At 44.9% G+C, this 20,742-nt stretch overlaps 2 protein-coding genes and 1 long non-coding RNA gene across 6 annotated transcripts; 2 read left to right on the forward strand and 1 right to left on the reverse strand.

The window, feature by feature from the left end:
- Positions 1 to 523: 523 nt before the first annotated feature.
- znf395a (zinc finger protein 395a) lies at positions 524 to 13,302 on the forward strand. Of its 4 annotated transcripts, none has more exons than XM_085471487.1 (10): positions 524 to 589; positions 7,705 to 7,865; positions 8,015 to 8,112; positions 8,204 to 8,313; positions 8,418 to 8,611; positions 8,715 to 8,815; positions 9,165 to 9,429; positions 9,510 to 9,599; positions 11,590 to 11,660; positions 11,921 to 13,302. In XM_085471487.1, the coding sequence occupies exons 1-10, from the start codon at positions 550 to 552 to the stop codon at positions 12,030 to 12,032; spliced, it is 1,242 nt and encodes a 413-aa protein (XP_085327613.1). In that variant the 5' UTR covers positions 524 to 549; the 3' UTR covers positions 12,033 to 13,302. The 4 variants fall into 4 exon arrangements, with proteins under 4 accessions (XP_085327613.1, XP_085327686.1, XP_085327625.1 ...); XM_085471560.1 differs by having other exon boundaries at positions 11,924 to 13,302; XM_085471499.1 differs by having other exon boundaries at positions 8,421 to 8,611.
- A 309-nt stretch (positions 13,303 to 13,611) lies between these two features.
- Positions 13,612 to 16,012, reverse strand: gtf2a2 (general transcription factor IIA, 2). The gene is made up of 4 exons (XM_085471763.1): positions 15,809 to 16,012; positions 14,616 to 14,720; positions 14,373 to 14,530; positions 13,612 to 13,820 (listed from the first exon to the last, which is right to left on the reverse strand). Coding segments are annotated over exons 1-4 (336 nt in total). The 5' UTR covers positions 15,881 to 16,012; the 3' UTR covers positions 13,612 to 13,819.
- LOC146718101 (uncharacterized) lies at positions 15,276 to 15,890 on the forward strand. Its single transcript, XR_014922745.1, has 2 exons — positions 15,276 to 15,543; positions 15,630 to 15,890. It is a non-coding gene; the product is annotated as an uncharacterized LOC146718101 (long non-coding RNA).
- Positions 16,013 to 20,742: the final 4,730 nt, after the last annotated feature.

Below are 20,742 nucleotides of genomic sequence, written 5' to 3' on the forward strand. Positions count from 1 at the left end.
ACGCTACGATGGCGACAGCCAAAATATCCTTTGACTCTGCACGACAGCATCTGTACATCGTTGATATACAGTCTATGCGTCACTGAGGATGAACTGGTCCAGTGTCAGACAAAGAAGGATTATTTTCAACTGTGAATCAGGCAAAGCTGCTCTGATAAAATCACTAGGTTTACAGTATACACCCAGGTGCTCTGCAGGGCTCCCCACACTTCCAGGCTTTAAACTACATGCCTCACTGGTGCATATTTATGTGTGTTTGCTTATTTTAGATATTTTCTACTCTGTTGTCCTCGATGAAGCCTCGAGCTGAAACGTGTTGGTCACGTAATGAAGTCTTTGATTACAAGCGTTGCTGTAGCTTTGGCCTCTTCAGGTTTTCTCCTCTTCTTCTACGAGCACTTTTGAAGGAGGCGAGGTTGAACGCTCAGCTCTGTGCCTCGCAGCCACAGTGAGCTTTGATAGGCCGCAGCGACACCTCCTCCTGCCCTGTCCGCCCTGAAAGCCAGCTCTTTGCAGCACGGGCGGATAAGCAGTGGAGAAAATGGATGCATGTTGCACTCCTGGTGTTTTCTGCGCAGGTCTGAAACTCGTAAGTAGATCTTAAACCGAGTAAAACTGAATTTCCTCCATTTGTAGCCATCTTATTTACTTGATCTGCTGAAGGTGAAGCACTTGCTTGTTTATTGGTTGGATGATAATGTCTCCTTATTACTGTCACGTAGTCATCGCACTGATGCTGAAGCAGCAGAAACAGATGTATTAATGTGATCCTTTTGAGGCCTTTATAGGTTGTTTTCAGTGTCTTAGTTCACTAAGTAGTTGTCTAAGTAATATATGTGCACCCAGAAACACGCCATAACTGGGCGTTGTGGAAACACACAGAGCTGCACTCCTCTCCTTTGCAGCGCAGCTCCATGCAGCACTGACACACAGTGATTAGATGATTCCCAGAGAAGCCGTCTCAGGACACGTGTGACAGACAGCTTTGAAACACGCCTGATCTTAAAAAGCAGGTGACACGGGTACGTTCATCAGATCGCCTCCCGCAGAAAGCCTGAAACGGCCTCAGAGTCTGAAAGCAGACACACACAGAGGAGTGAATCACGTCTGTGTGTGTGTGCTGACTCAGCAGGAGTAAGATTACAGAGAACGGTGTTTAAAAGCACCACAGAGAGCCTTTTGGCTTTACTATTCTTTATATTCTAGGATTTGCTGAATCTGATTTCTGTTTTCCTAAAACAAATAAAAATAAAAAAGAACAGCATTTCCATCTTAAAATGATAAAAACAAAGAGCAAAAATTCCAGAAATTCAGGGAATTATCAGTTTGATGCTGAAAATATCCTGATGTGGGCACCAGGACTTCATGTTTGGCCACCTCGCCTTCACTTCTCCTGCAAATCTGTCCATAAATTCCTGAGCAGCTGCTGAAAACTATCTGAAACAGTCACACGACGCTCTTCATAGAGCTGATAATAAATATCAGGAGGCCTTTAAACAGTTTTGAGTCAGACTGAGAAAATAATTCATTCCTGATTAAAATCTCTCCGCATCTTGTGTCCTGCTGATGTTTTTCTGGCTGTTATTTTTGCTGTGAACTGTCACACAGTGGGAGCTGCGAGCGCAGAGAAAGTGGGTCAAACTGTCGGCGTGACTCATTAACACGGAGCACAAAAAGAGGCGGAATGTTGCTTTAACGGCGGCTCTGCGGGGCCTGCACGTAGCTCACGCAAGCAGCGCAGCGTGTGTGTGTGTGCGTGTGTGTGTGTGCTACGTGCAGCTCTGTACCCCTGCACACACGCTCCGCCCACAGCCGTCTCTTTGTTATCTCTGCAGGATCACACCGCTGAAACTCCGCAGATGTTCCTGCGCAGTAATCGAGCCTTAGCGCGAAATGCGCAGGCGCAGCAGATGCGTACGCGGTGCTGGTGTGTGTGTCCTGCAGCTTTGCCACAGACGGTCGGTCCGCTCCTGCTCACAATAAACAACAGTCCTCGGTGGGGTGTGTGCCTGCGCTCCAGACCTCCGCCAATCAGAGCTCAGCTCCTCCCCCACGTGGTGAGCTTGTTTACTACGGGGCTCGAGCGGCACCGCGGGTGCTGATGGGAAAACCCGGCGCGGATCGGGGAGCACCAGAGTTCAGAGTTCATGTTTGTTAGTCTTCGAGCCTCCGGACTGTGTCACATGACGTTCTATGACGTCACAAACTCAAGGAAAGCGGGTTTTGGAGGCTCGTGCTTCTCTGGTGTACGTGACTCTCACTGGGGATTGTTATCCTTCAGCAGGAACATAGCTGTGATTTCTTTCATCTCATCGATATCTCTAAAATTAGAATCCACCTGTCTGAGAGTGAAAAACTAGTTCATGCATTTATTACTTCCAGGCTGGACGACTGTAACTCATTATTATCAGGAAGTCCTAAAAACTCCCTGAAAAGCCTTCAGCTGATCCAAAATGCTGCAGCAAGAGTCCTGACAGGGACTAGAAAGAGAGAGCAGATTTCTCCTGTTTTGGCTTCCTGTTAAATCCAGAATTCAAAATCCTGCTCCTCACATACAAGGTCTTAAACAATCAGGTCCCATCTTATCTTAATGACCTTGTAGTACCATATCACCCTATTAGAGCACTTCGCTCTCGCTCTGCAGGCCTACTTGTTGTTCCTAGAGTATTTAAAGTAGAATGGGAGGCAGAGCCTTCAGTTTTCAGGCCCCTCTTCTGTGGAACCAGCTTCCAGTTTGGATTCAGGAGACAGACACTATCTCTACTTTCAAGATTAGGCTTCAAACTTTCCTTTTTGCTAAAGCATATAGTTAGGGCTGGACCAGGTGACCCTGAATCCTCCCTTAGTCATGCTGCAATAGACATACACTGAGACCTCCTGTCTCCCCCCCTCCCTGATTCTGGCTCTGTTGGAGGTCTCTTCCTGTGCAAAGCGGGTTCTTCCTTCTCACTGTCACCGTGTGCTGCCCACAGCGGATTGTATGATTTGGGGGGGTTTCTGTAAAGCACCTTGTTGTTTCCTGACACAGTGAGAGCATAGAAAAATGTTCAGAAAGACCAAACAGTATCTGAACCTCTGTGTCTGTGATAATAACAGTGTGAGTGTATTAACTGTAAGAATTGTCAAACTGAAGATCAAATTTCAACTTTGAAGCCAAAGTTTGTCACCCAGCAGGACTCAGAGTACGTCTACCTCAGAGCCTCATCAACACTGAGCTTATTATTCCCTCTATTTAAAATCATCTTTATTTGGAGGAATGTGTCATCTCACGTCTGTTTCCCTTCATGCTTGTGCTTTCACTCTGGTATGTGTTTTGTTCTGAGGGGCCACTCTAGTCCAAACTGGTGATTCACCGTTTAGTGGCACAAAGAAAGAAAAAGAAATCCTCCGACATCTGCGAGTCACGACGGTAAAGTTTGTGACTGACTGCATAAAAAAACACAAATAACATAAAGGTGGAGGCAGCAGGTATTCTTCTCACCTCAAATTTAGGATGACGGATTCTTTATCCAAAAAACTCAGAAGATTCCCGTTACAGCAGCAAACACAAACATACAGCAGCTTCATAAATGATATGAGTAAAAAGCTCCGTCTGCGTTTCAGGTTCAAAGTTTGGCTCCACTTCTGAAAACAAATCTGAACTTTTTAAATAACCCTGTAAGCAAACTGAAGCGATCACATGACCGCGCTGACAATAGAAAACTGCGTTTCAATAACAGCAATGTCTGAGTTTATGTATTTCACTTTTACTTAACCAGGAGGAAAAAATGCTCTAGAGAGCAAAAACCTCTATTCCAGTCGCATCATCACAGCTGTGATCAGCAGACGTTTAGCCAAAAACAACAAAGAGCATATCAAGTCAGCTGCTTTGTCCTGACTAAATGCTGGCAGGTCGTGTTTGAAGGCCAAGAAAAACCATGAACAGGATTCATCCAGCATGAGCTCCAGCAACAGACAGACCGAAGGAGAGAACTTCCTCCACCTTTTTACAGGATGTAGGTCAGTCAGTGAGAACAGAGCGAGAAAGGTCAAAGGTCGAGCCTGTGGAAGGACAGACAAGCCAAGATAATCTAAATCAGTAAGTTTGCCACATAACATGACACAAAAAAGCTCCATAAAAGTTACAAAATCAGAGTAGCATAGAATAAAATCCAGAAAATAACCCAGTAGAAGAGCTCTGCTCAGTAGAAACCACATAAAATAGAATAAAAAGATTTCGTGACCTCGAAGGTGAGAGTTTCTTTCCAGCTTCACAGAAAAACCGAACCTGAACCAAGTCCTGTCCACGGCCTCTCTAATTAAACTCACTGTGGAGGTGGTGGGTGGGGGCTCTGCGCTGACCCCTGTGTGACCCGCTCAGCTGCCTCTCTGTTATTTTGAGTCTTCACTTGTGGCTTTTACAGAAAGCAGGGTCAGGGTCCCCGGACCTGCAGGGGAAAATGTGCCGGTTTGAATATCAGCCCTGCCTCCACCCTGCCTGCACCACCTCCCTGTCAGCTGAAAGATGCTGAGTGATGCCCTCCTCCCCCCATCCGCCCCTCCTTCGGTTTGGGTGGAAAGTTCCTACAGCAGCTGCTTTGCCTGCGTGCAGCTCTGAGGGTTTCAGGAGCTCCCGTCCAGCCGGATCCAGTCCGGGTCTTGCAGGTCTCTTGTCCCGCACTGAAGGTGTTGAACTGCAGCCACACACACTCTCCCTCACACACACTCTGAGCTCTCATTGAACGGCAGCAGACACACACTCAGGAATCCTCCGAGTCTTGTTTTTGGTGCTTTTCTCAGTCTGCAGGTAGGTGACAGCTGCTCGCTTTAAAGCACTTTTACTGCTCTCAGAGTTTTACTGCTGAAGCATGCGCAGTGCGCGTGTGTTTTTATTTATTTATTTGTTTGTTTGTTTGTTGTGTGTAGACTGTGTGTAATGCTGTGAGGATGGGGCTGCTGGGAGTTACAGCGTCGGGGTGACTGCTTCTCTTTTTCTCACTTCTTCTGTTTGATAATCATTTTTTTTAATGAAGGATTTTTTAGTTTTTTGTGAAAAGGTTCATATTTTTGTGTCCTCCTCCTCTGCGTCGTCCTTCCGATCAAACACAGCGTGAGGAGTTGGAGGAGCCTCACTTTGTGTTTCAGGAGTTAATGATCAGCTGCAGAGTTGCTATTTTCCTGTTCATGCGGGGCTCTTATTGTGGAGGGACGAAGGAATCCGATTGGTTATGTGTGCGTGGGTGTGTCGGTGTGTGCGCACTAACAGTCTGAAGTGCTTTATGTTGAAAAGCAAGGATCCTACAGGAGTGATTCCCAAAGTGGGCTCCGTGAGGCTGATTTTAGGAGTTGTTTGCACTTCCTGTTAATTCCATTTTACAGAAACTGGCTGCAATTCAGCCAGAGGAGAAACAGAGCACGCTCTCACGGTAAAACTCGGTGAATATAGGCAGACAACTTCTAATATGATCAGTAACTCTATGGAGACGCAGGACAGAAATCGAAATACCACATTCATGAGTGGCGTGTTTCTGAGACCGATAAAAATTTACTGATTTAAACTAGAACTAGAAAAAATTGCATTTCCTGCGAAAATGCTGTGTGGATGCCTTAACGCGTAAGATGTCTGCTGAAAAAAGCTGAAAAAGTTAAAAAATTGCAAAACGTTGTATGGCAGTGAAGAAACTGAAAATTTTGCAGAAAACAGGTGAAGAAGCAGAAATTGTTTGCTGAAATGTGGTGGAAAAAAAATGTTGCCTTGAGCAGGATTTGAACCTGACCCTCCTGGTCTCAAGGCAGCCACTTGTCTCACTGAGCCAAACTCATTCTGACAAAGAACATGTGGAGAGACTGACAATTTTGCTGAAATGAGCAGAAGCTGCTGAGAATTGTGCTGATATGAGGTGAAAAGGCTGAAATTTTTGCAGAAAAGAGGTCAATCAGCAGAATTTCTGCTGAAAACAGGTGAAGAAGAAGAAAGTTGCGCTGAAAAGAGATGAATAACCAGAATTTCTGCTCAAGAGTTTTTTTTCTGAAAACAGCTGAGATTTGTGCTGATAAGAGGTGAAAAGGCTGAAAATTTTGCAGAAGAGGTGAATAAGCAGAATTTGGGCTGAAAAGAGTTTTTTTCTGAAAACAGCAGGAAAAACTGAAAATTCAGCTGGGTGTTAGTGACGCTTCTGACCTCTGCTGGAGACATTGTTTGGAAACAGCTGACGTCCTGTCCCAAGTCATTAAAGGTACTTCATGTGAAACAGCCGTGCAGCCGAAACCACTTTCAAACCTTCTAAAGTCAGTGAAACGTGTGTTTGTGCTGCAGAGAGGTCGCCTGAAGCTAAAACACGGGCGGACTGCGCTCTCGTGTAATACCACTGTGAGCCACAAGGTGTGTAAGACAAGAACACGCCAACAATATTTAACCGCGTGTTAGCGCAATATGTGTGTGTGATTCGTATTTCCACCACGCTTGATCTCCGTGTTTGACCGCTGCACTGAAACATTGTTGCAAAGAGCTGCAGCATTCTGGGGAAAGTTTTCATTGGAGAGTTTTTACAAAAAGCGTCTTTAATACTATAATACTGTGTAGATGTGTGTGTGTTTGAACTTTAAGGCACACTCTGGTGCTTTGGTCACTGACATCACCAAATAGGACACCATTTAAAGAAGTCAGCATCAGAAAAGTGTGCAGGGAAGAGTTCAGGATTGCCTTAAACTCCAACATCTGAAAGCCTGAAGTGAAGCTAAAGTATGTGGACGCCACCCCTGACAGCGCTTCCCTGACTGCTCGCTCTGAATGACGGGAAATGGAGAAATTGTTTATGCTGCAGCTTGTAATGATCATCAGCCATGGCCTTCCAGCTTTCTACCAGCTGTTTTTCTCTGCTCATTCAAGATGACAATCACCCCCCACCTCCACCCCACCCCACCCGAGGAAAGAAATACACAGAGGAACATGTCCACATACTTTTGGTCACACATGTTAACAGATGTAAACTGATAAAAAGAGGCTGATGGACAGTTACACCCATTTGCTCTCTTCATGTTAATCCTCTACGCTGTTAGTGACAGTGATAGTGAGCTGGTAATGACACACACACACACACACACACACACACACACACACACACACACACACACACACACAGCCTGACTGTAAATGACTCTGCAGCCTGTGACTCACTCAGATTTTAATCCACAGCCAACGTTTTCCCAGCAGAACGATTCAGATCCTCCAGTAAACTAAAAAACAACAACGATAAAAGTACACAACGTGTTTGTGTACTCGGAGTGGATATCTGCAGACTCACAGTTAGATAGGTAGTCCACTGGTGCCCAACCTGTGGGATGGGCCTCTCAGAGGGTCAGCAGATAAATCTTAGCCGTGAGTTTGTGCACAGATGCAGTGTTTACACAAAGGCGGAGGTGTGGCGTTGGTCCTAATCCAACACGGCGTGGGCGGGGCATGCACGGTCCCTTCAGGTTTTCTTATCTGAATCATTAAACACCGTTTATAAATTTCTCCTCTGCTAATATCTGTGACCGAAGCAGACAGTGATGTCCTGCTGACGAGCTGCTGGTGGAGGTCCTGGTTCTGCAGCGGTTCCTCTCCTGGACAGAACCAGTACCTCCAGCCACAGCCCTGCAGGTGTTTTTCTTCCAGCCACATGGTGGTTTCCTTCACCTGCAGCTTCCTGGCTGTGCTTACAGAGACTCCTTTGTTTCTTGCAGACATGATACCAAAGGCTCGTCTGGGGAAGCGTTCTCCTCTTGGGGCACTTGTGACCTCTACCTGTCCGGGGGTCAACCTGGAGACTGGTGAGACTGTGGTGACGATGGTGGCAGCGGGACAGCAAGCGACAAGCAGAGCAGACGGCCATCTTGGATTAAAGGTGAGTGCTGGTCCTGGATGTTGAGCTGAGCAATAATGTGGGGAAAACGCAGCGTCTGTCCAAATTAAGAGTATTTCTGTTCGTGGAGGTTTGTGTTGACTGGCAGCTTTCTGAGCCAATCACAGTGAGCCGTGTCTGTCTGATCTCAGATGTATTTCCAGTGTGGAGGAGCAGGTGAATCTTCAGTCGACAGCTCGCCTTCATCCTGCAGCAGATCCGTGTCCTCCAGCATCGATGTCCCGAAAAGGTCAGACGCGTCCCGCCTCTGGTGTTTATTTATCGTTTACTCTGTGTTTACCTGTAAACGTGTTTAAACGCCGCTTCCTGTCGTCCTGCAGTCAGAGGAGTCCTCATGAGGTGGACATGAACGAGCTGATGGCAGCGATGGTTCTCAGCAGTTTGTCCTGCAGCCCGCTGCTGCACAGCCCCGCCCAGCCTGACCTCGCAGGTACACAACATCAAACAAACAAACAAGCAACACGTTTTTCCTCCACGAAGCGAGGCTGGAGGTGTTTCTCCCTCTGATGGTTTTTGTTGTTTTTGCTGTTTCAGCAGCTTCGATGGAATGTGGCGGCGGCGAGCTCTCCGACAGCGGCTACTGGAGCGTCGGCCACGCTCACCGAAGCCCGGCTCCTTCCCCGCCAATCAAAGAGTCCGATGCCAGCCCGGCCACGCCTCCTGATGAGGGTGTTGACATGGAGCTGGACCAGGTGCTGTTTGATGAGCCAGCACCACGGAAACGCAGGGTAAGTGGCGGTTTACAGCAGTCACGGAAAAACGATTTATTGATTGTCGAAGTGTCGAAGACCACGAAAGCTGCCGGTGGTGATGATGCGTTTCCTCCTGCAGAACTCGGTGAAGGTGGCGTACAGGTGTCTGTGGCCGAGCTGCGGTAAAGTGCTGACGTCTGTGGTGGGAATTAAACGCCATATCAGGACGACACACCTGTGGTAAGCCTCACCGGACGGCGGCTCCATTCTCTGGCGTTGCTCAGCCTCGGGACGAGCTAAATATGGAAGCTCGTTACTGCCAGAAACATTTGAAAACTTCAAATTTATATCTTTACATTTTTATATCAAGTCTGACCGCAGCTGCTCCCACACAGATATGCAATGTGTTCATATTTACATTTATTTTTTAAATCCTGAAATTTCAGCATTTTAATGAAATTTCTGACATCAATGGGCTTCCATATATTTTTAAAAACTGTATTTATATAAAATTGTTCTTCAGAAAGTTTTTCTGACAGTAAGGAAGGAATTTGTTTAATAATAACCTCTGACCTCTGACCTCTTACAGCCGTGGTGGCGAACATGAGCGCTGTTCCCGCAGTGAGGAGGATTTTTACTACACTGAGATCAACCAATGGGAGCATCCGCAGCAACGGTCTCCTCCCCATTCTGGACACAGCGGCTCCTCCCCCGCCTCACCGGCTTCCTCCCCGTCCTCGCCTTCCAGCCCACCAACACCGTCTCCACCGTCTCCCTCCTGTGCCGCCCTGAGTTGCTCCGCCCCCTCGTCTTCTGGCAGCTTCTGGCAGGTCCAATCAGAGCACTCCTACCAGGTGTGTTGATGTTTTTTCGGCTGTAAAATATTAATGATTACTTTTATTGTTATAGCTAACTCGTATTTTTTTGTTTTTAGGCTCCTCCTCCGAGTCAACACGTGGTGTCAGCGGCAGCAGCCACACCATCCTGCCGTTGGACAGCCCCGCCCACTACCTGCCACAAACAGGTAAATCTTCAGAGCAACTAAGATCTGTATTTATAGGAACCTGAGAGAACTCGTTATTAACGGGTCGCTCCCGCACATCTGGGATCTCCATGTTTGATTTGATGTGGTTTCCACGTTTTTACGCCATCACGGGTACATTTATCTGGGCTTATGATGCCGCGAGGAGCACGCTAACTTGCGATCAGGGATCTGAACCTTTGTTATCTGTGAAAACATAAACACAGAAGTATCTAAATAGTCTCTGCTGCGGGCTCAGCACGCCCACAGAGGATAAACAGCGGAGCTCAGCAGGCGTGGGTGCTGCCCGTCTGCAGGCTCAGCTGATATCGCCCCCAACACGACGCGGATACCTGGATGTAAAGTCAGAGCAGTTGTTGATAAGCTGAGTTAATAATAGAACTTTGGCTGTTTTTAATCACACGGCTCTGCAGTAGGTGTCTGTGTCGCTGTAGTTGAAGCAGGATGCAGCTGCTGCTGGGGGAGGTGTGAGCTTAAAGGTCGAAAAACAAAAAACAGTTCGATCAGAAAGTTTCCCCAAAATTCAGACTTCAGTTTTTTAATAATCAGGTTTTATTGTGAAGGTGTGCTGAGCTCACACTTTGTGTCCTCGAAGCTACCGAGGAGCAGCGTGGACAGTTAGACACTACAGCTGCGTCGAATGGGCTAAAAAAAACAGTATCCGGTTACCATGACGTCTGGCACGAGATGTATCCTTCAGTGAGACCCACAGTGTAATTGGTTGGGTCCACGATGAGACCAGCTCACCTGTCCCCCCCCCCCAATTCAGAAAAAGGATCGTGAAGCAAACAGAATGAGTCAGACTCATCATTACTGCACCACAGAAGTTGTTGCTTCCCTGCTGGAGCGTTCGTAGGTATTTCAGGATCCATCAGAGAAAAAAGCTTCAATTAAAGCAGGAAAAGTTTGCTGCCGCTACCATGGCGGCACCCGGACACCGAACGTCTCTCAGTCTGAGGTGGAACCGACATAAAAACTAAAAGCGTCCCGCAGCAGGGTGTCAGAGGTGTAAGGTGAAATTTTGGCTCACTTGTGCTTTGGGCACAAAAACTCGGCGTGACAGAGCTCTGACGAAGCTGCTGCCCTCGGCCGGGTCTTTACGGCGGAAAGTCCACAATTAACCCAAAGTTATCCTTAAAGAAGAGTGAAGGTTGTGTCCTAACAGTGTGTGTGTGTGTGTGTGTGTGTGTGCACAGTGAGGCTCTGTCTTCATTAAAAACAGACTTTTCTGTCCCCGATCTGCAGAGGAAGCAGCACGGAGGACTTTCCCTGAGAATTTTAGGTTCTATCCAAGTTTTTAAAGCTAATTACGGTGCATCCCCCCCACAGCCGGCTCTCTGCCCTCACTTCTCCAATTCGGTGTTTTCTCGGTGAGTGTGCACAGCAGCCGATTGTTTGCTTCCTGCCACCGCAGCCTGTTCAAACTGGTTTCATTCTGGAGAAAGGAGGGTGCGTACTCCTCCCTCATGGTTTCATTCAGGCAGGAAAATCCCCTCACATCATTTGTGATTAATTCTCCATGAGCTGTGCACTGCAGAGCAGCGCTGCCACCTGCAGGCCGGCAGAGGACACTGCTCAGCGGTGACGGCTGTAAACAGCTGCTTCATGCACGACTGCACGACTGAAAACAGGCAGCTGGGCCTGAAAATAAAAACAAAACACCTCCTGACGACGAGCCAGACACACAATAACATGAACGTGTGGAGGCGTCTTGTCTTTTTCATCCTTCTGTGGCGATTTTATCTCATGTCTTCGATTCTTTGTCTCTGCTTTGGTCATTTTATGTTTGTTTTTTGAATTATCGTGCTTCTCTTTGACTTTCCAACGTGGAATATGAACACTTTAATCAAGGCTCCGTCCCCGAGAACAGGTCACGGCGCCCTGCTTCTGTTTTTTTTGTTCGTGCTTCAGAAAGCAACAGAGAAACAATGAAAAGCTCCAATCTGACCTCCTCTTCCTCTCTCTTCTTCAGAGTCTGTCATTCCGGGTGCGTTCAGTCAGTGTGGGAGAGCAGTGGCTGCAGCATCAGAGCGCCCCCTCCAGGTCAGTGCTTCTCTTTTGTTGAACAAAGACTGTATATATGAGATGGCTGTAGTCTATGAGATCCTCCCATTCAGCTGATCGCTGAGCTCAGTGCACACGTCCCTGATAACGAAGCCACGGGAGGAAAACTCGATGACACAGTGGCGTCTGATTGGCCAGCTGCTGTCCTATGTTGGCTCGAGCTTACAGCTTCCTTTCATGTGCGTGAAGCTTTAATCTTGAAGTCATTCGCTGACCCTTTTGTCTCCGTGTTTTTTCAGAAGGATTCGCGGCGAGGCCAAAAAGTGTCGTAAGGTTTACGGCATCGAGCACAGAGACCAGTGGTGCACAGCCTGCCGCTGGAAGAAAGCCTGCCAGCGCTTCCTCGACTGAGGCGATGGGAAGAGGCAGGAAGACTGGGAGGAAGAACAGAGGCTGGACTTTACTGGTGGATGTTTCTTTTAATGTTTTTACATCTGGAACCAGAAACGGTCCCAAACCTGTGCGATGAACATTTGGCAGCTCTGAAGCAGCTTTACACGTCCGCGTCACTTCCAGCTGAGCGCTCTGCGACTAAAGGAGCATTTCACGGTTTCTGCCGCTCACAGCAGCTGCTCTTATCTCTCTGTAAACACTTTGACTCTAGTGATCTGAAGTAACTACACTCGGAGGTCAGTTTATTAGGAACACAGCAGCAAATCTGCCATCATAGAGGTTTCAACACGTCGGAGCTGCTTCACACGTATCCTGCTCAGCGATGTCGACCAAATAACAGAAACGGACGCCTGAAGTGAAGCAAAGGTTGAAGGTTACGTTTTTAATGAGTCAGATTTACAGACTGTCCAAGTCTGGTTTGGTGCTAAAAATCCAAATTTAAAAGAAAAGCAGCACACGTGAGATCCTGGAAGTCAGATTTTAGTTTGAAATCTCAAGCTCAGCGTCTCGCTGTGAGAGGGTGAAGAGAATATTTACAGGCAGTTTCTACAGTTTTTTCTTTTTTAACAAAAATTTTAAGCAGAAAATTCAGTGCTGCTTCCATTTTTTAAACTTGCTGCTCCTAATAAACTGGTGACAGAGTACGTAACATTTGCGTGCATATATACAAATAGAGCTATAATGAAAGAGTTCCTCTTGGAGCTAACACCTGGCACCTATTTTTTTGTTTCTTTTTGATATGTTGTATAAAGAGCAGAACTGACCGTCAGCAGCTTCTGATCGCTGAGACGTCGGCGAGTTTCTGAGAGGCTGAAAACACTTAAAACGAGACTTTTCTCGAGCAGGTTCTGCTGAAACGCGGCCGCTAACGTCCCGTTTCTCAACATCTCGTCTGGATTAAGTCTTTTTTTTTTTGTAATGTTTGGAAGCTGAAGCCATTTCCGTCTCTGTGCAGTATTGATCCGTTTACACAGAGTTATAATATCTATATTTTATATCTGCTCTTTTCTGAGATGTACATACAGATGATGTATTATGGGTCCAAATATGACGTCAATAATCAGTCTCACCGCAGCGAATACGAGACAAAGATGTGTTGATATTCTGCTTGTTTATGAAGCAAACGAGGAAGCTGAGGAGCGAAATCGTGTCGTTTTTACCGTGATTTCTTTTCTACATGATGTCAGTCCTGATGTTGTAGTAAATAAAGCAGAAAAAACTCTGGAAACGTCTTCGGTCCTTTTATAATCTGAACAAATCGCTGTTTAAGACTCATTTAATTTTGTGTTTCTCACAATCTTATTTTCACAGATCCAAAGCTTTTTATGAATCTCAGTTTTTGTCTCTTGGTTTAAGGTTTTTAATTCTCGCAAATCTGAAATTTTTTCTTGTAAATTTGAGCTTTTTCTCACAAATTTGAGGGGGGGGATTTGTTTTTCTTTTGAATTTAAAGCTCAGAATATCAACCCCCACCCCACCTCTTTTTTTAAAACCTTTGTCCGTCATGATACCTGATGGAACAGAAGAGCTCGAATGCTCAGAGGTTCTTTGTGTTTTAAATAAAGTTTTTATTCATGACTCAGTAATCACAACAAACTGAACAAAAACTTCCGTAAACAATAAAAAACAAAGCAAACTGCCGCACACACCCACACAGGTGACCGCTGTAATAAATTATATGTACAGTCCAGGTCCATCCGGGACTTTGTCCCACAGAGGAACTCCCAGAGAGCCGGCCGCCCAAATCTAAAGAGAAGAAAAGACGACATTAACGACGAATAACACCGGCACAGAAGAAGAAAATGTGAGAATCTGCTGGAGCAACTTTATGTTGACTGCATCTTTATGCTGTGGTATCAGCATCTACTTTCACAAATCGGATCTTAAAGCCTTTTTTACTTATTAAACAGCATATTTATCTGTGGATTTTGTTGTGAAAGGTCAAGGTAGGAAGTAGCTGCACTTCTGCATGTGTGTAAATGAAGAGACAGCAAAGTGTTTTTGAACGTTAAAACACGCACGCTGAGATAAAGGATTATTCTGAACAATCATGCAAAGCTCCTCTCAGAGTCCAAGCATTAAAAAAAAGAATAAAGCTGAAGCACAAAAACACAGCAGAACGTCTGCCGCAGAGCACGAGGAGCTCGTCCCTGCTGCTGCGTCGTGTCGGCAGAAAATGTTTTAATGAACAAAAACGATTTTGGTACAATTGATTTTTAAGAGCTGCACTCAAATAAAGTAAACAAGGAGGGCCGATTCTGATGGACATGCGCACGTGTGTGTGTGTGTTGTACTTGCCATTTATCAGTTTTGTTGTGGGTCGACTCGCTCTTTCCATCACAGGCGACAATCTTGACCTTGTCGACCTTCACGAGCTCGGTGACCTCTCTGAACTCAACGTCATTCAGAACGAACGTCCACACGTTGTCGCAGAACCTGTATGTGTTCAGAGATCCCTGAGAGGTGGAGACAGAGACAGAGGCGGGGTTGGATGATTTTTTTTTTAGGAGGCGGAGCTTGAGAAAATACAGATGGACTCACCCTGAAATTGACCCTGTTGCGGACTCGGTTGGCGAGCGCTGTGTTGATGGCTTTATCGAACTGGAGGAGGACCTGAAGAGCGAGCTGAGGAGTTATCTGCTGAGTCTGAACACACACACACACACACACATTTATTAGTTTAAATTTAAGATTTTTAAATAATAAACAGCTCAAAGAAATGGTGGGAACACGCGATCATTGTAGTAAAACACAAAGTCAGGTGAACATTCGAAGAAGAAACCACTGAATCTATTTCACCTGCACAGGTGCAAATGAAATGAGATGAACTCGAGGGCAACAACAAGACAACACTCACAAACAGGAATGTTGTAACAGCTGATGGCACACGGAACAAAAACAGAGAATTACTTTTGTTTGTGTAGTTACTCTCCTAATTTTATACCCAGTTCCTAAAATTATAGCCCAGCAGACCGGTGGGTGTGCTGCCACCATCTGGTAGAACTCGGTACAACAGTGAAGTGCAGCCATTCAAACTTGTGTTGGCATCTTTGCCAACACGAATTGTTTTTGAACTAAAGTCTTAACGCTTTGTTAGTTCTAAAAGGTTTAAGACTTTTTTGAAACAAGACTTTACAGAAAAATCAGAAGCACAATTTACATTTTCAAGACAATTTTTTTCTGAAGTGATTTAAACAGATGTGCTGTACTCAGGTCATCTGCCACTTTGCACTAAAGTGGTTTGGTCTTTGAGCACACAGGACTTTCCTCTGCCTCTGGAGGGAGCACTGATACGTGTAGTTAAAGAGTCAGATGTTTCCTCGTATTTCTCACCACCTGAAGAACAAACTATACTCTCCCACAGTGCGGCACACCTGAGAGGGCGAGTGTCAGAGCATGATGTGAGGTTCAGACGTGAAAAAGAAGCGTCAACTCGTTTAATTAAAAGGCTTTCTCACCCTTGAACCAGGTAAACAGAACCTTCATCACTGTTACAGAACAGTAACTTGTACGTCTGTGAACTTTGACCTCCCCGCTTTTATTCATCCCCTACAGCTCACACCTGCAAAATTGTAACCCCTCTCTGGTAAAAACTTGATTTTTTTGCTTGTTTTCTGGAGTCTGAAACATGGTACAGCTAGCAGGCTACTGTTAGCTCATCCGGCTAACAGGCTAGCGGGGAGCTGAATGCCACCAACTGGCAGCACTGGCTCCGTGTCCGCGGGCAGTGTTACCTGTATAAGCTCGTCCAGACTCTCCTGCAGGCTGTTTCCCAGCGTCGTGTTCCTGTACAGCTGATACGCCATTATGGAAACTCCGAATGAGCGAAAACCAGCAGCGAACTATCCTCCAAACACAGGACGAGCAAACGGAGCTAACTGCTTCCCTCCACAACAACAGCCTGAAGGACCACAAGCTAAAAAGCTAACAACACACTTCCGCTAAGATTTTTCGAAATAATTGTCATTCTGACTACGTAAAATAATTTATGCTTTTAAAATATCAAGTTGTTAGTCGTTTACATTTTAATTTAATATTTTAAATTCATTTTATTAATTTAGTTCAAAAGGTATTTTGAATATGTCAACAAATTTACTTTTATTAGTTTATAATCAATAAAATATTTCCTTTATGATTTTGTTAAAAGTTATGTATATAATTTAAGTAATTTTTATTATTTGTTTAAATATTTTATTAAACATTTTCATCTATTTTTAATATTTTAAGAGATTGTGTTACTTTATTCACCTTTTTAAAAAATAATTTCATGTTATTATGTTACAGTATTTTCAGGACTTCCGACGAGTGGATGTGATGATGTTGTGTTTTTGTCAATACTCATGTTTGCTCAGAAAGGATTTTTTATTTTGGAGTTTTATTTTGGAGGTGGCCTCTTCCTAGTGTGTATTGCTTACTTGATGCAGAAAAAGTCTGTCTTTTTCCTTCGAGTTTTCGTCCTTTTAAAAAATGATTTCATCCACGTTCGATTTCTACTTTGTTTGTACCAGTTTTATAGGGTTTCTAGTTATTTTTCAGTTTTTTGCTCGTCTTGTTTTTAAAGTGAAGCTGATGAGATATCACAGCTGTGATTGTAATAGGAAGCACTAGATGGCAGCAAAGCTTCAAACTGTAGAAACACTAACCTTCCTCTGCAGCTCCTTCATTTAGGACAGCGGTTCCCAAACTGTTTTTGCTAGGCCCCCCTTTGTTTTACAAGAAAAATGTTGTCCCCCACCCCCCGGGCGCGCGCGCACGCACGCACAAACACATCCTCCAACCACACGCGCCCATTTTTTGCTCCATTGCGGTTTATTTCACAGCTCAAACATTTAGTAAACAATTAAGCAAATACAAGTAATCTGCAATAAATCACAGGCAGTAATAAAATAAACTTCTAACTCTTTCACGCTGCGTCCACACCTACACGGGTATTTGTGAACACGCAGCTGTTTCGTCCACGTAAACGGCGAATCACCGAAAACGGAGATTTTTTTAAAACTCCTTTTTGCATTTATGTGTGGACGAGGAATACAGAGTTCTTCATGCAACGTCAAAGGTATGTGCCTTTTTCACGTCACGCTGTGCGCCACATTATTGTTTACATGAGATGAATGGCAGATGGAGACAAACTACTGTTAATCTGACTGTCTGCAGGTTTTACACGCAGTTACTGTCCCTCCATTTAGAAAGGCAGAGGCGTCACGCTGTGATTATTTTATGTGTAGTTGGTTTTTTCCTGTGTAATAATATTCAACATTGCATCAATACATTTTTCAAAAAAAATGCCTCTCTGTGCAAAATGGGTTCACTATTTTTATTACAAATTATATCAGTAAGGAAGCTGACTAAATATTCACTGATAATTTATGGGACAGGGGTGGGATTAAATAAGTGTATACTTCTTCCCACTCCCTTTCAACATGTAAATTAATCAGAATGTTTTTTTGTATGTAATTTGTTTAGTATATTTTTTTTCTCTCATTTCTTTTCTAAATGTACTTGTATATTGTTCACATGTTGAAATAAATTACCAATCAATCAAACATAAACAGCTGTGGGATCCTGTTTGTCCGTGATTTGAACCGGGGGGGACAAATCATGTCAGGATCAGCCTGATGTTATTTGTATCCCGCTGTGACTTTACTGTATAAAGAGCAAACATCTCCAAAATGTTACAACAAGTGTTTGTGAACTAAAGATCAAGAATGTGGGATCCTGTTTGTCCGTGATTTGAACAACCCAGCGCTGCTCCTGATGCAGGGAAAACCAATCCTGCAGGGAGACCTACCTCTGTACCTGTGCAGGTGAAGCCAAAGGGAAGATTTGCTTCACCATATTTTCTAGTCTTTGGCTTAGAATGAAGTTGGTTTGGAAACGTATTCAGCAATGCTTCATCTCCTGCTTTGCGTTTGTGTGGGCGCCCCAAAGCGTTTTTGTTTTTTTTTCCCCTTTTCACACCGCCCCCCTGCAATGGCTGTTCGCCCCCCCAGGGGGCGGGCCCCAGACTTTGGGAAGCTTTGATTTATGAGTTTCTCTGTTATGTTGCCCTGAGACACTGGCCCCACCCATCAATGCCAGTGGAGGTGCTGGAGCCTATTCCAGCTGCCACAGAGTGAGAGGCAGCGTGTATCCTGGACAGGTCACAGGTCTGCAGCCTCTTGGTGTCAAATTGCAACCAAAGTAAAAAACTTTGTGAAAAGTGTGGAAAAAGCAGTGTGGCTTACCCCATCACTGCCCCTCCTGCCTCCGAGAGAGGAGGCACACAGCACTGCTGCAGTGCATCATGGGACCAACACCAAAGAGTGTGTGATCTGGAGACAGTGCATCAAACTGTTCTGAAATAATTTCTCACAGATGCCTCAGCAGTGTCGAATTATGACCTTTATTTACTTTTGTTCCTTTCCAGCGACTGCAGAGGCGTCTCGTATCTCCTTTAGCTCGCTCTTCATGTGGTCCAATCACAGCTGAGGACACCAGTGTGAGCGACGCCCACATTTAACCTGCAGGTGGAGGCCATCGCCGGCCTCAGCTGCTGTCACAGAGGAGGTTATGATGGGATGTCATCACTGAACAGATCTGTTTGGCCAGCCGTTCTAGTGACCTCTGACCTTGCTGCAGGTAAATGATAAAAATGGCGTGTTAATCTGGAGCCGTCTGTCGCTGCTCCAGATGATAACACATCAGGTTTCACGTACCCCTCACTGAGCATGCCCAGTGACTCCCACCCAGAACAGCTGAGTAGGCTGGTCTCAGAGAAGGTAACGACCAAGATAAACAAGTTAGAGGAAGTACCTGATGATGTCAGCACAGGTGAGAGCTGCAAACAGCCACTGATGTCCGAGTCTGAGCCATCCCTTACCTCGCACTTCAAACAAATATGTAGAACTGATTTTTGTCATCCGATTAATTAAATCATTAAAACGTCTCAGTGATGCTGAACAACTACTTCATGCTTTATTACTTCTGGACCACAGTAATACATCATCAGCCTGTTCACTCTATACATATACATATTTTAATAATGATCTCATCTGTGTGTGTTTATTTTGTAATGTTTATATTTTTCTTTAGTTTTTATTTTAATACTTTTGTGGTTTATTTTTCAGTATTTTGACAAATTTTATTTGAATCGCAGATATGAATTTTTTAGTGTAATTTAGGTAGTATTGTAGGAACCTCTTAATATCATTTAGCATATTTTTGGTCTTATTGTAATTTTGCATTTTATTTATTTTTATTTATTTATTTATTTTGCATACTCCTCCCATACTGACTTCTCTTCACTGGCTTCCTGTTAAATCCACAATTAAAGTTCAAAATCTTTCTCCTCACATACAAAGTCCTGAATGATCAGCTTCCACGTTCTCCTAAAACACCTGAACTGAAGGCAGCAGGACTCCTTCCTGGTTCCTGAAGATGCTCCACCTCTCACTCAGGTGTTCAGTTTTAAAAAGACTCAGGTGTTTTCTCTTAGGTGTAAAACCTGGGACCGATTGGTGAATGTGAAACATCTTCACAAACCAAAATCCCTTCGTTGTTGGGATGTTCTCTGTGACGTCACAGTCGTCTTACACAGCACTCGTGTGAGCAGCAATAAAACTGAAGTCAGTCACAGGATAGGAGACTCTTCCACAGAGGAAACGAGTCTGATCGTAGTCACTGCTTTGCCTCAATTGTTTCCATTACAGCAATGATTCCCATTGGGTCCCCCTAGTGGGCCACAGAGGTACTGCAGGTTGAAATCCTGCACAAGTATGTACAGATCCATTTTCATATAAATAGGAGATGGTTAGTTTGATATATATTAGATATTGCTCATTACTCTTGTGTACCAGTGGCAGATGGGTCGCACACTGACTTTAACAGCAGTAGTAGTTATTTAAAGCCAACAGCCTGTTTGGTTTATGTTTAAAGGAAATCTCTTCCTGTTCTGTTTCAGTTAGGGTGAAGATTTCAGATGCGTGGACCCCTGTGGGATTTTCTGGTCTTTAAGTTGTCCACAGTGCTCTTGACTTTGGAAATCTGTTCTCTATATTTGCTCTATCGACTTTAGGACAACAGAGAACTGTAGCACTTTGTAAAACTCTAATCTGGTAGAAAAATACAATAACAATAATGTATGATAGAGTGTCTGTTTGTTCATTTAATCCTTTGAGCTCGTGTTGTGTGTTTGTCATAGTTTCTGTCTCCTCCGTGTTGTCGCCTTCACTGAAGCGAATCAGCCTTCGCTCTCTGTCTGACCACACATGCGTCACATGGACGGAGACTTGACAGATGGTTCAGGTGGAGATTTAACAGCTGATAGTTTAATTGTGGAGCGTTTGCTGTGGGTGCGAGGAGGTTAAACAGCTGATTAATGCGAGGCTAACAGCGAGCGGCTCCTGCAGTGGCTCCTCCGTCTCTCGCCGCTGTGATAATGAGCTCATTCGATATGCAGATTCGATCCCCAGAGGCCTCGTACAATTAATTGTTCTCGTTGACTCGAGTAATTGTTTGTTTGCAGGTTTAATTTGGAGATTTAGAAAGCGTCACATGACGAGCGCGAGCCGAGCTTGATGTAATGAGCGGCAGCTGATCTGTGACGTCATGTTATGGCCCAAATGATGGCCAGCGCGGTTCAGTTACAGCCTCAGCTGAGCTTTGGATCACATGTGTCACAAAGCAGGGG

This window comes from Copadichromis virginalis, linkage group LG1 (assembly GCF_057382275.1).
Source record: "Copadichromis virginalis isolate Kocher_CV1m ecotype Utaka linkage group LG1, C_Virginalis_male_GT1.1, whole genome shotgun sequence".
NCBI classification, from domain to species: domain Eukaryota; kingdom Metazoa; phylum Chordata; class Actinopteri; order Cichliformes; family Cichlidae; genus Copadichromis; species Copadichromis virginalis.